At 34.1% G+C, this 19014-nt stretch overlaps 2 protein-coding genes across 5 annotated transcripts; one reads left to right on the top strand and one right to left on the bottom strand.

The window, feature by feature from the left end:
• Positions 1-209: 209 nt before the first annotated feature.
• LOC130625282 (GRAM domain-containing protein 4-like) lies at positions 210-11069 on the bottom strand. 2 transcript variants are annotated; one of them, XM_057440336.1, is made up of 19 exons: positions 10876-11069; positions 7943-8125; positions 7102-7231; positions 6319-6413; positions 5668-5738; positions 5218-5300; positions 4701-4726; positions 4498-4589; positions 3524-3615; positions 3128-3170; positions 2931-3052; positions 2664-2773; positions 2453-2511; positions 2138-2257; positions 1728-1896; positions 1264-1351; positions 953-1034; positions 795-863; positions 210-533 (listed from the first exon to the last, which is right to left on the bottom strand). In XM_057440336.1, the coding sequence occupies exons 1-19, from the start codon at positions 10955-10957 to the stop codon at positions 438-440; spliced, it is 1812 nt and encodes a 603-aa protein (XP_057296319.1). In that variant the 5' UTR covers positions 10958-11069; the 3' UTR covers positions 210-437. The 2 variants fall into 2 exon arrangements, with proteins under 2 accessions (XP_057296319.1, XP_057296320.1); XM_057440337.1 differs by having other exon boundaries at positions 10779-11026.
• A 611-nt stretch (positions 11070-11680) lies between these two features.
• LOC130625280 (bromodomain-containing protein 1-like) lies at positions 11681-18094 on the top strand. 3 transcript variants are annotated; one of them, XM_057440332.1, is made up of 10 exons: positions 11687-13456; positions 13924-14092; positions 14164-14298; positions 14473-14601; positions 14824-15043; positions 15400-15498; positions 15660-15730; positions 15842-16831; positions 17010-17146; positions 17231-18094. In XM_057440332.1, exons 1-10 carry the CDS (start codon positions 11949-11951, stop codon positions 17601-17603), a joined length of 3831 nt encoding a protein of 1276 aa, XP_057296315.1. In that variant the 5' UTR covers positions 11687-11948; the 3' UTR covers positions 17604-18094. The 3 variants fall into 3 exon arrangements, with proteins under 3 accessions (XP_057296316.1, XP_057296315.1, XP_057296314.1); XM_057440331.1 differs by having other exon boundaries at positions 11691-13456; positions 14731-15043; XM_057440333.1 differs by lacking the exon at positions 15400-15498 and having other exon boundaries at positions 11681-13456; positions 14731-15043.
• Positions 18095-19014: the final 920 nt, after the last annotated feature.

The following is a 19014-nucleotide window of genomic DNA, read 5'->3' as shown; positions in this document are numbered from 1 at the left end:
TCCTGTTAAAGGATCGAGAAAATGCGTTGAAACGGTTTCTTTAAGGCTTACACTGAGAATTAAATTATCACGCTGCGTCATCAGAAGTCAAGCGACTTCCTTCAGCCAAGGGTTCTTGAGATAGCTAGAAAAATATCTTTATATAATATTGTTTTTTTTTTTTTGACGGCGTATAAAAGTTACTGCACACAAGAGATTGAGTAAGAAACTTGTGCTTTTATATATTTTTATTGAAGTTATGTCTATAAGATTTTCTCATCGCAAAATGTCGCATCAAGAAGCGTGAATATTTTGTCATAAGAAAGCACTGTACTTTATCGTTTAATATGTTGACTTTCAGCTGGCTGTCTCTTCAGTCTCTTCTTAAATTTCGTTCTAGGAGACGCACGATTGAACATCTATTGTTATAAGAAGTAAACACCATGCCACTGTAGATATTATTTTTTGCTCCACGACAGATTGAGAAGCCTACCAGCGCGAATTATGCTATCATACGCCTCGTCTCTGCCCATCATGGCTGCGAACATGTGTGGCTGCATGAAAGTAAAAGAATAAATAAAATAGACGATAATCTCGTCGGTTAAATATTCAGAGCCGTAATCGACATGTGATGGTATTTTAAAGACAAGTACACTATGTCACAACTGAGGCAAGTAACAAAATGTCCTTTCTCTCTGTTCTCCTCCTTGATGCTATTCAAAGTTGGCTGTAGTTGAAAAAAGCCATTTTGTGAAAACTATATCGTGATAGCAACATCAAAAACTTCTTGAAAATGTGGACTCTAAAATATCTACCTTGACCCGTTCCTTAATATACACTTCAATTGCCATTCCAGGACCTGGCATAAACGATATTGGTTTTGCCTACAACAAAAAATACCAGTAAAATTACTGAAGACTCTGTTTGCATGAGTGGTTGTTTATAAAAACAATGAACTGTATATAAAAGTTACCTTTTTCAGATCGATAATTTCTTCCAACTGGATCGCGATGTTCTTTTTACTGTGGAATTGATTTCTCTCAAAACACAGGAAACTATGACAACACAAAACAATAAAGATAGCGGACTCAAAGAGAAGGTAACAAACAAAAACAAAAATAATTAAACAAAAAATAGTAATGAGTGTGAAAATGTTTATGTTCATCGCCTTGTTTTTAAAAATTATTCTGATAATGCTAAGGTACGGTAATCGGTGCCGGTTGAAAGAGCAAGAAGGAACAGCCGTTTGTATGAGATCCCCATACTTTCAATAAAAAAACTTACTTTGGTGTCAAATAAAGTCGACCATGTTTCATACTTGAAAGAGGGCTGTCTTTATCCATTAATGTGCACCTTCGTCCCTCCACCCAATCTGAAATACAACGCAGAAGAGGATTACGGCCGCGTTTTCATATATAAGAAATACAAATATATACAAAGTATGATTGTTATAAAAAAAAGGTAAGTAGCAACCTTGTTTCTTTCTCATCGAATCAAAAGCAAAATAAAAATTGTCTGACAAATCTCTTCATGCACAAGTGTTGGGGGGGGGGGGGGGGGGAGAGAAATGGTGGAGATTTGGAGGAAAAACCTTTTATTACTGCTACCCACCATAAAGGTCATTTTTCGCAAGATCACATAAAAGAAAATTCATTCACGATTTCACGGTAGCAAAAAAATTATTGTTACACAACAAGTGGATAACCAGTAACATAAAAAATATAAAATTCTTTGAACACTTCCAATACCATGAAGTGGATATTCATTTCGCGGTAATTGAAACCGGTCACAGAAAATAATAACATTCCATGATGCATTGTCTTCTTTTTTACCACCATCTGCGTCGTCAGTGGCAACAACAGCCGAACTAGTAGCTGATGACTTACTGGACGAAGAGGAGGAGGGTTTGGGTTCGGGCTAAAAACAGAAACAAGAACTGGGATAAAAAAATTGTTGAAAAATCTATCGTTCTTTGTGGCACCCTAGATACATTTTTCTGCTGAAGCATCCCCCTTTAAATATGCTTCGCATTATTTTGGTTATCCTATGTTTCTTTAATCAGGGGGTAAACAGCGAATTAACACTTAATCCTCAAAACACAACGCCCTTACAAAAAAACCATCACATGAATTGACAAGGTAAGAAGACGTTTTTCTACCTGTGGTGAGTTTTCTCTGCTTTCGTTAGTTTCGCACTCTTCGAATTTTCTTTGTAAGTTTTCAGCATGATTCGGCAGATCTATCCAAATCCGTTGAAAATCATCATAACGACGTTGAACCTAAAGAAACACATAAAAGAATGAAAACAAAAAGCATGCAAATCCATAAAATAAACGAATACAAAAAGACACAAAAGCAAACAAATCACGCAAAAAAGACGAATTGACGTAAAAAAAACGAATGGAGAAAAAAGATACGGACATACGCTAAACCGAACGACCTTTGAATGAATGAACAAGAATGAACGAACAAACCTTTGGAAATCTTGAATAAATAGGAGTAATTACAAATAACTTAACACCAACCACCAATCCTGAAAAGAAAAAAGAAAATTGATAAATTGACACGACTTGACGTCTAAAGCTACACATAAAGGCTGGACCCAAAATATATGTTCCTTACAAAAATTTTGTATCTAGTTTATTAGTTATAAAACCTGTATTAACTAAGCAACATTATTCCTACCGACGACCATGAGAAAGACATTTGTTGGAAGTAAGATGGAGACAATGAACATGCTGAACGTCATTTGAAATATCTTTCGTGTTGCTTCCTTGTGCTGGCACAGCAACAAACTAAAACGAAAAAAAGTGTACAAGCCTGTGCGCTTAAATAGGACTGGGAGTTGCAGACAAACCCACTACACTACAGTTCAAAAAAACGCTTTAAATGGTATTGATGCTAAAACTGTTGACTGGCGAACTTACTAAAAAGTTGATTAGTTGAACTTACTTTTGACATTTTTCTAAACCGTCGGCCAAACGACCGAGTGTGTTTTGAACTTTTCTTGCTATTTGCAGCACGAGTTGGTACCTCTCACTCAATGAGCTTTGGTTCTGATCGTCTTTTCCTTCCTAAACAAATGGAAAAAAATTTCACCGTAAGACGCTGAGTGAAGCATATTACTCGTAACAGTAAAACTCTCTTACATCTTCCGAGTCTTTGGTATGCGTGAATTTCTGCGCGATTCCTCTAAATTATTAAAATTCTAAAATTCACGTGACCAACATTTATAATAAATAAACATTTATCAACTTGTGTATATCAAATTTTTTAAACCATTTTACGTTTCTAAGTGCATTCTCCCCATCTTTTGACTGCTAAGGTTTATTGATATCACTTTTACCGTATCATAAGGTTCTTAAACACACAAGTGCAAAGAAAATATCTAGGCACAAAAAAGATGAATTGAGAAAAGACTTTAAAATGTAAAGATTAAATTTTTTTCTCATAACAGTGGGAGTACAGCTTGGAGGTATTCTTTGTTTCATATTTCGAAGAAAAACAAGATAGTTACCACATAAACACTGCGTGCTGCAACCTACCTGGCGTGTAAGTAATTTATTGATAGTTGCAAAATCACCAACATCAAACAAAGCGGAAGAAACATTTCCAACCAGATCGAATATACATACACCTTAAAAAGTTTCAAAATAGAATAAATGTGCGGTAGTTGAAAACAGATAAAATCACAATAAAGACGACAAGAATAATGTCAGTGACTTTGGTGACGACGATGATAACAAAGATGACTGTCACCACGACGATAATGATGACGACCACGACGTTGTACGACAATGACGATGAAGATAACAGAAATATTACTACAACGATAATGATAATGATGACAATGATAAGGAGCTTCACTGCAACAACAATGATGATGATAATAACGACGACGACGACGAAAAAGTTTATGAAAATGACGTTCACAACGACGATGGTGATGACAATGATGACGACAAGGACGACGACGAAGGAGTTGATGAAAATGACGTTTACAACGACGATAATGATCACACTCATGACGACAAGGACGACGACGAAGGGGTTGATAAAGATGACAGTCACAACGACGACAATAAAGAGGACACCGACCACAAAGATAGTGACAATGACGATTATGGTGTTATATGGTACTGAAAATTTAATCCTGATTTCCTAGAAAAGTTCGAGAAGTTGATTGCAAAGCTACAGTAACAAACTTTGTAAAAGGATTGCAAATTATTTAATTTTCATCTCTCATTTGACTTGTTGCGCGTAGGTGTGTTTAGTAAATTTCCTTAGTAGTATGTTAATATTGCAAATCTCCTTTCTTTATTATTTCAATCTGTGCAGCTAATTTTATGCTGCCATTTTATTATGTGTCATTCATTTTATTTATCAAATAAGTGTCGAAGAAAACTTTATGGCACCAACATAGTATATGAAATATAAAATATGAAACTCTGAGCCCCCAGGTTGAGGAGTTAGAATTTAAAAATGGCAGGTCATAATGCCAATAAATTTAAATACGTACAAGAAAAACCATCACAGTCAACCATGGATTCTTCCACGAGAAGAGATCATATAAAGTTTGATAACCTGTTTTAAGAGGTTGTATCGCGTCAGCTAATGAATAAAATACAGAAGTTAAATTAGTTAAATCAGAAGTTAAATTGTACTGTAGAAGTGTTTAAAAAACAAGCGTGAGAAAAAATGGTTTTGAGTTTTACAACTTACAAAATCTTGCAACATTTTGTTTTAATCTAAAAAATCAAACAAACAAGTAAAAACACAATAAGAAGGTAAAAAAAGGTAATAAAAACACTGGAGATTTCCATTTCACCATTTCTTAGTGTGTTATTATTATAAAAGCTTCTTAACCCAGGATAGCCTCTTCAGTTCCTATTGGTACTGCTATTGAAGAGGGTCCTACAAAAAGGGGTCCCTAGTGCATTTAAAGCTCCCATTTAAGCTAAGAAAGTTGTGCAAGCACAGCAATCGCCCAACTACACAATCCGCTAAGATATCGATCCTATTCTCATGCTGAGGCTAAGCAGAAAGGATAGACTCACAATTTGTAGTCTCGTGACTCGACCGGGGTTTGAACCCAAAACCTCCCGCACTGGAAGCGAACGCTCTACCACCAAGCTACCAGTGTTATGCTGACAGTTTAAATCCTTTAATATCAGAGATTTTTGCAAATTATTCCATCCACAAAGTTGTAAGTTATATATTCTGGACGTAAACCTCATACCTGCGTACTGATAATTGCTCTTCTTCCTCATCCTGCTTTATCGCGTCCTCGTCATTTATGAAGTCTGAAATTCTTTCGTGAAACTAAAAATACAAACAACAATAATTTTACTTCAATACAGGTTCAGTTTTTTTTTAAACATGTACTTTTTTTCTAAAATATAACCTAAAATATTATATAACCACAAAAGAATGATGAAACTACAGATATTAAATGGTTATGAAAACGCCTCCACTAGATGTAAAACAAAATTTTTTGATTTAAAGTTTTCTTGATCTGCTTTTTAAACTGTCTTTATCACGAAGCCAGTGTTTTTTGGGGGTTTCCAGTTGAAACTAAATTTAGTAAATCCGCCTGAAGGTGCAGCATAATAAAAGACAAAAAAATATTTACGCAAATAAAAATATTTCATGCTTCATCTAATATGACACTACTCGAAATTAGACTTACAAAATTCCATAGTAAGATTTTGCATTCCAAAAACTTTCTCTTTACTTGCTTTCTTTTACCAACTGGTGGAACTAAACAAAATAAATTTACTTTCCAGATACTAAAATTGTAACGCAAGACAGACAAAGTATTATGTACACAGAGACCTGAAAATTTTGGACTTTTTGAATGATTTTGATATTCCTATTTTCTTATTTTAACCAAAAGAAAATACACACACTGATCCAAAAAAATAAATCACAGTTTAAAAGAGAACACATATGTAGGGGCATCAATAATCTTTCAGATTCTTTAAATAAGGGAAATCTCTACAAACTAGCTGTTAGCAAATGAAAAAATCCACGGGAATTTTTATGTGAGGGTAGGGACTCCAAAATGAAAATGCAGTGCAACCATTTTGTGCAAACAACAGACAGTGCAACCAAAAAACAAAGAGGAAATTAATATAATTATATAAGATCATTAAAATGACGTATAATAAACGTTTACTTTACATTAAAAATACCTGCAAGTGTCTACCTGGTCTAAAAAACTAAAAAACCTTTTCTTGTAGAACGCTTTACTATTTCAACATATATATGCATACACTGCTCGTTTGCAGTAAAACAATAAGATTTCATACAAAGTACAAGATGGGTCAAAAATCACTACCTGAAGTAGGAGCTTTCTCACTTTCTAATGATTCTCCCAGTTCAGTACTTAGGTCATCAAAATCGTGTTCAGAGGATTTGTGGCTGGTATCTGAGCTAAAACATAAGAAATATAATTAAGGTTATACAAAATTGTATATACATTTTTGTATGAGAACCTAGTTTATGAGAATGTATTTTATATTTTTTATAATTTATATTTTTTCTTTGCACTAATATACATTTACAATGACTAAAGAAATCAACCATTTCTTCCAATCCTAAAATTGGTAAATCTGACCATCTATGTCCCTATCAATCAAAAATCAAGATAAGGCTAAAATATGTGTTAAAAATCTGATATGAGTGTTTAAAAATTTTGCTGACGTCAGTAAAGAACAGCAGTAAACACACAATTAGAAATTTGTATACCTGTTGCCACCATCATATCGATCTTAAAAAGCTGATCAAAAAAACGTACAGGATCATGTATCTTTGACAATCGGTTGTAGAGACATTGCTTTAAGTGCACTGCAATGGCTTCATTAATGTTTTATTATACTTTCCTTGACGTTCATATTATTTTAAGTTTGGTATATCACAGAATGTTTTATGAAGTTTATTAAGAAAATATGAAAAATATAATCGTAATTAATTATTATAAGAGATATATATTAGAAATTATTTTTGTATGTAGCATAACATTTTATCACTGACGAGATGTGTTAGTGATGGTAATCACAATTTGTAATCGTTGAAAGAAAACACATCATAAAAAATTCTTAAAAAAATCATAATTACTAACTTTCTTCGTTTTTTGCGGGCAAGCAGCCTTTGTAGACGTGCTTCAACAACTTTTCTTCTCTCTTTTTCTTCTTCTAATTCTTTATTTACATCGACGTCTTTTGATTTCCTGAGTTTCTTATTTTCTTCCTCTGATAACAGAAAATAACTGAATTTTATTTTATCTTGCCTTTCAAGAAAAATTGATTTCATATAGAAGAGCTTGAAAAATTGTTTATGAATTTTCCTACTTTTTTACAAAATCTTGGTCAGTTCTCAAGATTTTTAATTTGGAAGTTTTATTAATAATGACATCCCGCATTCAAATTATGAGTTGCCTATTTTAGGGGCAGCGCCAGGCTTGGCATAGTGGGAGATTTTGAGATTTTAGTGACAATCAACAAGAGAAGCGAGTTACCGAAACAGCTGAGGTCCAGGGGGCGCTGTAAGCCCCCTGGTGGGATCCTGGAATCCAATGCAATTTTAGAGTCGTAAAACACGTAAAATGGCTATACTTATTATTACTTATTAATACTTATATTACTTATTAATAAAATTAAAATTATTAGCAAAAAAGTTGCGCTGCCCCTGTATTTGTTGGCATGTCAAGGTATGTGATAATATGTGTTTTCAGACATCCAGTTTTATGTTTAGTACATATTTACATCATTATTAATACTTGGTTATCCTGATTATCATTTATATATACCAGCAATTGGTTCTTCGCATCTATTAATATTGCACAATTCACAACAGCTATATAAGCATGGATATTATAAAAAAATAAATAAAAAGATTCCCAGACAACTTTCTAAGCTCATTAATATGACCTAAGTTTGTTACGTTTAACAAAAAACCATTACCCAAATGTTGGTTTTGCACCATTGAAGCTACAAGCTGTTCTTGTAGTTGTGTCAGTTGCAATTCAAAAACATTACGTTCTTTAGACCATTTTTCCTCTCCTTCTGATGTTTCCTTCTTCACACTGTTTCTCTTTTCCAGCAAAGACAATGTAAATTCATCATCAGTAGAATCCATTGCATCTACTAAAAAAATAATAGAGTTAACTTGTGCTCAATATTTCAAGAAAGAATACAATAAATTTTTAAATTTATGTAAAAGCAAAATATTAACAATTGATTTTACCATAATTTCTGCCTTTAAAGACAATTCACCCACGTTTGTCGTACTTTTCAGAAATGGAGAAAAACTTAGCCTTCAAAAAATAAAGTCAGCAAAAATAGATTTCACTAACATTTTTGCATAGGTACAAAACATTATATAGTCACTGATATAATTAGCTATTCTCCACTTTAAATTTATTCCAAACCTTCCAATCGAATTATAAAAGATTATGAGGCAGTAGTGTGAAATCACACTATACCACTTCAAAAGGCACTGTCTTTTTTTAAAACAAAATTTTCTAATTCACTGAATTTGTCACAACAGTTTGAATGTTTGTTTACCTGTTGTTGTTTTTTTAATATAAAAAGAGCTTTTTCAAGGTATCTGATAACTTAAGAATCAAAATGTCTGCAAAATAATCTTTACTAAGCCTAACAACCACTATTTTAATATCTGGATTAACCCTAATATTGTATTCCTTTAATTAAAGTTTTATGTCCAGATATTGAATCTTGACTTAACATTATTACATATAACAGTCTATAAATATATATTTTTCTAAATGCTTCTTGGTTTCCAAGATATAAGTCTTGAAAGTTTAGCTAATTGTGACAGTGATTTAGCTAATTGTAACAGTGATTACATGCTCAGAAAAAATTGCTGGTATGGATGATAATCAGGGTAACTAAGTATTAATATTCATGTAAATATGTTAAAAATAAAAAAACTAAACAGACAGACAGACAGACAGACAGACAGACAGACAGACAGACAGACAGACAGACAGACAGACAGACAGACAGACAGATTAGATAGGCTTGGGTTAACCCGGGGATATGGTAACATTCACTCGCCCATGTTGAATCGCCGCCAAGGGGAACTGAACCCACCCGAGCACTTTTTGCGGGAGACCGCACAAAGTGCTAGACTTATAGCCACTAAAAAACGGGACCATGAAAATATATTTACATCACCACATACCTTGATAAATCCTTTAAAACAGCACCTCATTTTCTAATACACGATGTCATGCATTAATTAGCATAATTACAAATAAAAAATGTTGACAACCGATCAAGATTTTTTAAATATGAAGCCAATTTGTTTTTTCAAAGCAAGAAGCTTTAATTCTTGGTGTGGATTAAACAATAGTTTTGAAAAGATTGTTGCATTGAAAAGGAACATAAATTTAAAGATTTTCATTTTAAACCTGATGGATTTGCCTATGTTCCATAGGGTGGCTGCCTAAAGTTGAGGATTTTTTTTTAAATCATATCTCAAGTAAGATAAAACTAAGCAAAGTAAAACATATTCTTTTGATAGTTGTAACTACATTCTTGCAACTTAAAATAGCTTTATTAAACTACTGTGCACTTTTATGGAAAGACGCCTGAACTTAATTTAATGAAAAAATCACTCTGATGAACACATATTTAACCAATATATAAACTTTTAATCAAAAACTACTTTATATACCCAAAATAGAAAATCCATAGATATCCAAAGTAGAGCTAATCTTTTGGCCTGACTTTGATTGGAATATAAATCACCCAAGGATTAATAATATTGCTGATTTTTGACCGAGTTTAAGCAGAAATAAAACCCACCTGGAGTCAGCAATTTTTATATTAATGATTTTTGACCAACTTTAAGTAGGAGTAAAGTATATATACAAAGTAAAATATATTTACAGTTTGGACCCAACCCTTCGTGGCAGGTTGAACTGTATTGACAGCTTACTCAAACTAATATTTTTTTTCAGACACCATAAAATACCCTTAAATTTTTCCCTATTATTGTGTGTTCATGTTACAGGGTTTGAATTAGCAGTTCGCAATTCGCAATTTACGAATCCAAATGGCATTTTTGCAAAATGAATATTTTTAAGTGGTGATAGAAATGCTTTTTTAGATCGCATTTTAAAAGTTTAAGAACAAAGAACGGCAATAAAAATGCTTTCTTAGATCGCATTTTAAAGTTCATTTAGTTTTAAGCCAAGGCTATTGTTTAAAATAAGGTTGTTTTTCTTAAAATTATACTCCTAAACGTATTTTTTCCCGATTGTTATAAAAAGGCCCTACTTTGACTGGCCCTACTTTGGTTTAATTGCACAAAGCTGACCAAAAGCCAATTTTTTGCAATACAGTGGTTTTTATTATATAGCTATACTATAATAAAAATTTTCTCTTTATTTTATCATAAATAATTTCTTTATTTGTTGTCAATAAAACACTTAAGAAATTGCCTCCTTTTTTCAATAAAAACAGCAGTACTGTAATTTGCTAAAGTTAGCAATATTTTGTGCCTGACTTTGTATAAGGCCTAACTTTGTCTGGCACACTATCTCGTAACCATTGTGCCTGACTTATGGGGCGTCATTTTGACAAATACCACAACTGAGGGATTCCTCGATTATTTGTTATCCCTGACTGATCTAAAACTTATGTTTCACCCATTTCTCCACTTTTGCACTGCTTATAATTAGCTAGGCTGAAACTGCAGCAAACTAGCTATAAGATGATAGAAATAGCAAAATTCTATGTATTCTGTTTCAGGAGGTAATTACACACTCACGTTTTTAAACTGGACGCGTGTGTCCGGTGTGTATTTTAGAAGCATCAAACTGGCGTTTTTCGTGGAGTCCCCCGTGAGTCAAAGCTAGCTAGCTAACCTTTTATGAGGGCTTTGTCAGGTTCAGATGAGATTACAATGTTGTCTTCTTGATTTAACCTTTTGAATGTTGGTCTCAACATAGATTTTTTAATAATAATTACAAGGAATTATCTGACTATATCGTTCTTCCAACATGTATTTGTTTTTATCTGCACTGTTCATTACGTCATGGTTCAAAGTTTTGCAATGCGTAGTCGGCAACCGTTAGTTACGTCAGTTATAATTCATGCGATGAGGTAAACACTGCTTTTGTACTTTGGGTGAATAATTATATGTTACAATATCATTACGGAGGCTCTTTTTATAAGTAAAGTTATCAGCTTTATAATAATACAAAAAAAATTGCTATGGAATGATTCAAATCTAGAAAATGTATTTTATTTTAGTACTACTAATAGCATATTTCTGGCATAAAACATGAATTGTTCCATAGTAGTAAACAAATTAACCATCTTCTACACCCGTCTTTATCCTTGTTTTGTTTTTTGCGCCAACCGATATGCTTCAATCTTTTTACATGCAAAAAGAGAGAGAACAAAATGGAGTTTTTTTCTGTTTTTATATGAGTATGACTTTTACGTTTAAAGATTTGTAATGGATTGTGTTATCAATGTGTGTGTAAAAAGTTTTCGAAAAAACAGATAGAATGTGGAATAATGTGTTTATTATAAAGACGGAGTTATTCGCATTAAAAAAAACATGAAATTATTAGTTTAAATTTAAACGATTTGACCAAAGGAGTGGCAATATCTACCAGACAGAAAACTGTTATTATTGCCACCATAATTTGACATTAATCTTATCTCCTTAGCTAACTATTTTTTATCTGAATTATATACGATGTTTCAACGATAATACAATTATAGCAACATTTTGATGTTCGCTGTGACGGCTGCTGTCACATTTTTATTATAGCTAGTACAATTATATAACAGTTGTTAGTTGAGTTTTACTGCATGTATTCAACTATTTTTTTGGATCAGTGTTAAGTTAAAAGATTTTTATCTTTCTTTAGATGTGATGTAATACATTAAAAACAAAGCTACAGGATTTGCCACAGGGGCATAAAAGATGGATATTGCTACTATGCTGAAAGATTTGCAGAGGCAGAAGTGCCCGCTTGAATGTCCAGTTTGTCAAAAAGTATACCGTAGCTTCAGTGGTATTAGTTATCATGTTATTAAATTTCATTCCAATGGACAGATTCACAATCCAACACCAAATGGGTTTGATACCCTCTCAGTGTCTCAAAGTGCAAGAAAGCAGCCTCTATCATATGCAGATGCTCAGCGAATGGTTGAATTTGATATTAAAGGAAATCTTATTAGAAACTTAATCTCAGAACCCTTGGATATAGAGATTGAAATTGATGCTAGTGAAGAGGAAGAAATTGTCATGGCTCCCTCACCTACTAAGCCTCCAACTCGTGGAACACCTCGTAAAAGAGGAAGAGGCCGTGGGAGGCTTGTACATTATAAACATAGATATTCAGATTATATGAAAAAGACATTAGCAGCAGAAGAAAAAAAGGTTCCTTTACCTTCTGCAGTATATACTATTATACCTAGTGAAGAAATATTAGAACATAAAGTTCCCCAGCGAACTACTTATTACAGATTTATAGACAAGGCAACTGACGAACTTGACGAAGAAGTTGAATATGGAATGGATGAAGAGGATTACATATGGTTAGAACAAATAAATGAAATTCGAAAACAGTCAAACTTGTTGCCAGTGTCCCAAGAAGTACTTGAAATGCTTCTTGATAGATTGGAAAAAGAATCACATTTTGAAACAAGAACCATTACAGGCGATCCTTATAATTTAATTGATGAAGATGCAGTTTGTAGTATATGCTGCGATGGTGAATGTAGTAATAGTAATGTTATTTTATTTTGTGATATGTGTAACTTGGCTGTACATCAAGAATGCTATGGTGTACCATATATTCCAGAGGGACAGTGGTTGTGTCGGAAATGTTTACAGTCACCGTCAAAACCGGTTGATTGTCTACTTTGTCCGACTAAAAGTGGAGCCTTCAAACAAACAGATACAAATGGCTGGGCTCATGTTGTTTGTGCACTATGGATACCTGAAGTTTGCTTTGCTAACACTGTATTTCTAGAACCAATTGACTCAATAGCAAATATTCCTTCTGCTCGATGGAAACTACTCTGTTATATATGCAAAAAGAAGCAGGGAGCATGTATTCAATGTTTTAAAACAAATTGTTATACAGCTTTTCATGTAACCTGTGCACAACAGGGAGGTTTATATATGAAAATAGAACCAGGACGAACTGAAACTGGACAAGCAACGGTTAAAAAAGTTGCATATTGTGATGCTCACACACCAAAGCACGCTTCCCGTGGTTTTGGTACACCATGCAACAGTGATTATTGTAGTGACGAGGATAGTGACACAGGTTCTGTGCATAGCAAATCATCTATTACTTCTAAACCAAAAAATGCTCAATATCAAACACCCTCAGCAAAGTTGAAGGAAGTACAAAAGAAGTTGATTGAAAAACAAAGTTTTAAATTACCTGCAGTTCACATTCCTTTTGTCCCAGCCCACAGGTAAATGTTATTTTCTAGGAGTTTGTATTATAACAGAACCTTTAAGTCTGATGTGATGTGATTAAATATCAACATGTTTTTGTAATAGTCTAAAATTTTTAAAAGGGAGGGGGTGGCGCTTATCAGCTTTAAAACAAATTAAGATTATTAGTCACACATAGTACACTTACTTTTTGATTCCTAAAAACAAGAAAGAAGTTATAGTTAGGTGTCCGTGATACATAATCCATTGTATTGAGGAAGACAATAGGAAAAACCGTAGCTAACTTGATGAAAAGCATGTTTAAATTTAGTTTGACGCTTATTATTGCCTCATAAGATTATTGCCCATATGTGCCAGTGTAAATTTGAAAGACTGATTGCTTTATATTTTGTTTAAAATAAGGACCAAACAAGGTTTCCAAATATTTTTATGTTTTTTACAAATCTCGTAAAGTTAACCCTCTTAATATTTTTTTTTGTTATAGACTGAGCAAAATTGTGGCTAAAGTGGCAATTGCTAAGAAGTCACAATTTATACATCAACTTCAATCATACTGGATGCTGAAAAGACAGTCCCGTAATGGTGTACCATTATTAAGGAGACTTCAAATGAACACTGGCACAGGTGTAAATAGAAATCAGCGTGAAGAATATGTATGTTTAAATTTCCTACTAAAAATCTTTTCTTTTAACTTGTATTGTGAAGGGATATTGGTTTTTTCTAGACATTGGAAGAGCTGAGTCAATCCAAAGAATTAAAAGAACAACTTAGATATTGGCAGCAATTACGGCATGATCTTGAACGAGTGCGGTTGTTGATAGAGTTGATCAGAAAAAGAGAAAAAATGAAAAAGGAACAGGTAATAGTAAGAGCTCCAAAGAATATTATAGCATTTCAAAATTGCACCAATTTACTTATTCCCCTCACGTTTTGGGATAAAATGTGACCTGTTTGTAACATTTTTTTTCAATGTACTAATTAAGTAAGACTAGTGTTTACAAATATTTATTGAGATTTCGTCTTTTTTTCTCAGTATCGCATGAAACAACAAATCATTGATCTCAAATTGAAACCGCTGCAAATTGAAATGGAACGTACACTAGTTTTGTTACAAGAACGAGACACAACTGGTATCTTTGCTGAGCCTGTAAAGCCTGAAGAGGTATATAAAATTATATTGCTGCAACCCAGAACTTTCGTTATGTTATATAAATGAAATTTTAATTTGTACATTCAAGGTATGTATATTGCCTTTACTCCCCTATTGTACTGATACTTTCTTTTTTATCAGGCACCTGATTACCATGAATTTATATCCAATCCAATGGACTTTTCAACAATGTATCAGAAACTTTCTGATTATGAGTATTTGAACTTTGATCAGTTTGTAGATGATTTCAACTTGATGGTTCAAAACTGCTTGGATTTTAACCATGAAGGCACACTGTACTATCGGGCTGCTGTTCGCTTGAGAACACAATGCAAGCAAATCATTAAAGCTGCAAGAAAACGAATTAAACAAGCGGGTATTGACTCACAAACTGGGTTACATTTGGACAGACCACCTGCTCTCAGTGGCAGATGTGAAAGCTTGTCTGAGGATGGTATGTTTATAAATTTAGTCTAATAAGCTTTTCAAAAAGGATTGTTGAGAAATTGCATGTATACGTGCTTCTAAATTTAAAATGTATATTAGTTATGTGAAATTAAAATATACTGCGTTTTTTAATAAAACAATTGGTGGCCAATGGTTTAACCTTAAATGCCTTAAGCTTGTTACTCAAAATTCTTAAGACCTTGTTCTTGAATTGTTGTTTAAGTCGCAATGTTTTGACAATTCACTTTTTGGGTTATTCTAAGATAACTGAAAAACAATATTTTATATTTGTAGGTCATTTTGTGGAATTGCTGTAGATTGTTTTTAATCCTGTAAAAGTGTTGTAACCTTTTTTTTACGTAGATGTCTCCTCGTTGGTTGAGAATCCCTTTATGACAATCGATGAGAAAGTGGAAGATCTGGAGCAGAAATTAGAATTTGCCAGTACCATCCAAAATGCTTGTTAGTTAGAAAATATAGTTTTTCAACGTGCTTCAAATATACACCGACTTAACGTTGCTTTACGGCTGTTACTCAATTTACAACAAGCAAACACTAAATTGATTTGTCAATATAGCCTGTGAGTGCTGTAGTAAAACTTTTTAATTTTGATTTGTTTTTAGTGAAACGACTGGCTCGGCAAAAAAAGCTGAGAAAGGAGATTGCAAAACTCCGGAGACAAAAAAGCAAAATGGTAGGATTGAAATATTTGCTACGAACTAGACTTCTTTTTATATTTGAGATTTTATGGAGATATTTTTCCCAGTTTGGTTCGCCCAATTGGTTAATTTATTTTTACATCCAGGACCACAGCTCTGAAACTGATGGTGCTAACGCAGCTAAGGCACAACTAACCACTGAAACTCCTCGTGTCAAAAAACGTGGCAGAAAGCGTCGTATAGATCGTGAACGTCGGAACGAAGTTTACAACGGGGAAGTAAAGATTGAACCGAAGCCAACTATACCGAGTGATTTACGACTTGATGTACCCATAACAGAACAAGTAGCAACTCAAGTTGACCAAACGGGTGAGCAGTTGCATACACAGGACCGCTTGTCACCGATTTTCATTGAACCAGAGAAAGTGGAGCGTAACCCTTCTCCTGGTCGGAGTCGGCGTAGTGGCATACTCTTCAAGAAAAAACAGTATCAACCGGTCAAGCCGAGTCCATTGGTGTTGTACAGCTCGACGACGAGTGATGACGACAAGCGAAGTCCTTCCTCCATCAAGTTAAAATTACGTTTAGAGAGCGGAGGTTCTAACAAGGTCAACGGTGTTGGCGAGTTTGACCTTGACAACGAGACTTTGACAAGCGAAAACGAAGACCCGAACATCCGTGTTTTTAGTCACTCTCCCTCAAATATGAGCAAGCTCTCCAGTCCTCAAAGAAGAGATGCAGCAGCAGAAATAAGGGAAATGAACGGAATTGCCAACGGTGAAGTAAACGAAGCTGATGTAGATGATTGTTTTTTGGATGAGACGGAAACACACTCGGATGCGAATCTGTTGTGCTCTAGAAAACGCACTTATACCAGTAGTTCTGCCAACTCTGATTCGGAAGGAAACTTTGTTCATAGGCGTAAGACTAGCAAGCGTGGAAGACAACGAAGCACCAAGTTGTCGTTAAAACAAGAATTTAGCGATTTAGAAGGATTGGCTGATATTAAGTATGGAATTTACATGGTTAATGCAGACGAACAGGATTTGTACGATCCGAAATGTTATCCGATATCATTGGAAATGCTAACATTGACATGGGCGAAATGTAAAGGTTACCCGTCATACCCGGCTCTGGTAAGTATCTCGTTTAATCACGGATATTGTGAGTGAGTGAGTGAGTGAGTGAGTGAGTGAGTGAGTGAGTGAGTGAGTGAGTGAGTGAGTGAGTGAGTGAGTGAGTGAGTGAGTTACAAACATATAAAGTTACCGTCGAATAATTATTGTTCAGGTTATAAATTTCTGTTAAATTTAGACGATCGATCCAGAAATGCCGCGCAGTGGTTATCAGGCTAATGGTGTACCCATACCCATTCCTCCAATCGAGGTTTTGCAAATGAACGATGATGACCAAAAATATTTGGTCCTATTTTTTGATGCTAGAAGAACCTGGTATGTTTTTTTATGTCTGTTGTTTTAGCTTGCATGATTTTTTAGCAAGCGTGTGTTTCCAATTTGTTATTTTTACATTTAAAGGCAGTGGTTACCTCGTGACAAAATGGAGCCACTTGGCGTTGATTCAAGGTTAGATGAACTAAAACTAATCGAGTCAAAGAAACCATCGATGCGCAAAAACGTTCAAGAAGCATACAAAAGAGCGATAACCTTTCGCAGGAGACTCGAAGTAGGCGAGAATAGTGATGGAGAAGAGATCGTACCAGTTAATGGAGACGGAAATGGCTCTCCTTTTAATGGGTTAAAATCTCCTTCGAAAGCGTTAGTCACCGGTACAAGTGAAAATGTGCCTACTTTTAGCGATAAAAACGAAGTGTGCAATTTCGAGCACGTAGTTAGAGATGTTAAACATAACGAAGAAAATATAAGTTTGAATCTTGTGGAAGCTACATAGTATTGTTTCGCTTCATTTAAACCGTATTCTTCAGTTCTTTGGAGAATTCTCAAGGTATAAGTCCTTTCCATCTGTGAATACTGTCTATTTTTCTATAGGTGTTCCGCCTTGTTAAAACTGGCAGCTATCTAGTCAAATATTTTTCAACTTTAATTAGAGCAGTAAACGTTTTGGATTGACTTTTTTTTTGAGACTAAGAACACTGTAGTTTTTTAATTTTACTTAAAAATTTTATTTTTAAGAAACATTTGTTTTTGTCCGATATTTTTGTTTAAGAGAAAGAGGGAGAGAGAAAGAGAGAAAAAGAGAAATAATCTTGTTTTTAATCATGCATATATCACGAGAAAGCAAGATTGAAAAAGAGGTGCTAATATGCAAGAATATTTATTTATGTTAAAAATAAACACGTGTAAATATGATACAACTTGGGATGACCTTATACTATGTGTTCTTCAATATATAAAACACATGATAAAAGATATTTTGTGACATAGTCGTTTCTGATAGGGGCTCTATTATTAAGTCCGTCACTCAATCGACGACAATCTGGGAAATCTCTAGTTATAGGATCGGTTTGGAAATAAAGTTACAAATATTTAAACAGGACTGCACTTATTCTACTTCCGCGCTCTCTATTTTTACATTTCTCCGCACGCACATTAAAATTTGATACTTTCACGGCCTTTTTATTGCGCTCGGATCTGTTAACAATGATGAAGTGCAACTTTAATTCGAGTAATGAGATATAAGATTTAATATTTTGACATGAAAGTTGCTACCTCGATCCAAGAGTTCGTTGCCTTAATTTTGTACCTGACGGCTAGACCTATCAAGAAGCGCAGAGTTGGTGACAGACAAAAGTCATGGGGGCTGGGCGCTTAGCAAAGGATTGTCGCCAGCCATTTATAAATGTTTTGCTTGTTTACCGGTGACAGTGAAATACGTCGTCGCAGAATGGATGCAATGGAAAGAAAAAAAGGTAATGCTAACGGTTGTAATATACGTTTTTTGTTCTACGGCTTTAGCCGGTAGAAATTTGAAATAGGCTTCTTTTTTTGTCGCCTTTTTCACTATCGAGACTAGTGAGGCACAGAAGGGTACCAGTCTAGTGTAGCGGTACATAAATTATTAGTTTTTGAGTGTTGATAACAGAGCCACTCTGTTGAACGGTACAAAGTACACTTTTTTTTATTAAAATGCTAGTCGATAAGGCCCGTGGATAAATCCACTTAGGCAGGAGGACAATGTAAAAATTGGTTATTTTAGACTTTTTGCTGATGTCAGCAGTGCATATGCAAAATCAAATTGACGAAATTCAATTTATCCGTGTAGATCTCAGACAGATGAAATGTTAATGAGATGTAAGGGTCAGCAAAGACCCGCGAAAACACACAAAATTATTATTCCGAAA

The sequence above is a fragment of the Hydractinia symbiolongicarpus genome, chromosome 14, assembly GCF_029227915.1.
Source record: "Hydractinia symbiolongicarpus strain clone_291-10 chromosome 14, HSymV2.1, whole genome shotgun sequence".
Classification (NCBI taxonomy): Eukaryota; Metazoa; Cnidaria; class Hydrozoa; order Anthoathecata; family Hydractiniidae; genus Hydractinia; species Hydractinia symbiolongicarpus.
This window is presented reverse-complemented; position numbering and strand designations above follow the sequence as displayed.

Excerpts from the sequence above, each read along its gene's own strand:
- LOC130625280 (XM_057440331.1), top strand. The coding sequence starts at position 11,949 with ATGGATATTGCTACTATGCTGAAAGATTTGCAGAGGCAGAAGTGCCCG. Across the intron at positions 16,832-17,009 it reads ACCCGTCATACCCGGCTCTG|ACGATCGATCCAGAAATGCC; the intron begins GTAAGTATCTCG and ends TGTTAAATTTAG. Across the intron at positions 17,147-17,230 it reads TTTGATGCTAGAAGAACCTG|GCAGTGGTTACCTCGTGACA; the intron begins GTATGTTTTTTT and ends TTACATTTAAAG.
- LOC130625282 (XM_057440336.1), bottom strand. The coding sequence starts at position 10,957 with ATGTTGAGACCAACATTCAAAAGGTTAAATCAAGAAGACAACATTGTA. Across the intron at positions 864-952 it reads AAATTATCGATCTGAAAAAG|GCAAAACCAATATCGTTTAT; the intron begins GTAACTTTTATA and ends TTTTTGTTGTAG. Across the intron at positions 534-794 it reads ATATTAAGGAACGGGTCAAG|CCACACATGTTCGCAGCCAT; the intron begins GTAGATATTTTA and ends ACTTTCATGCAG.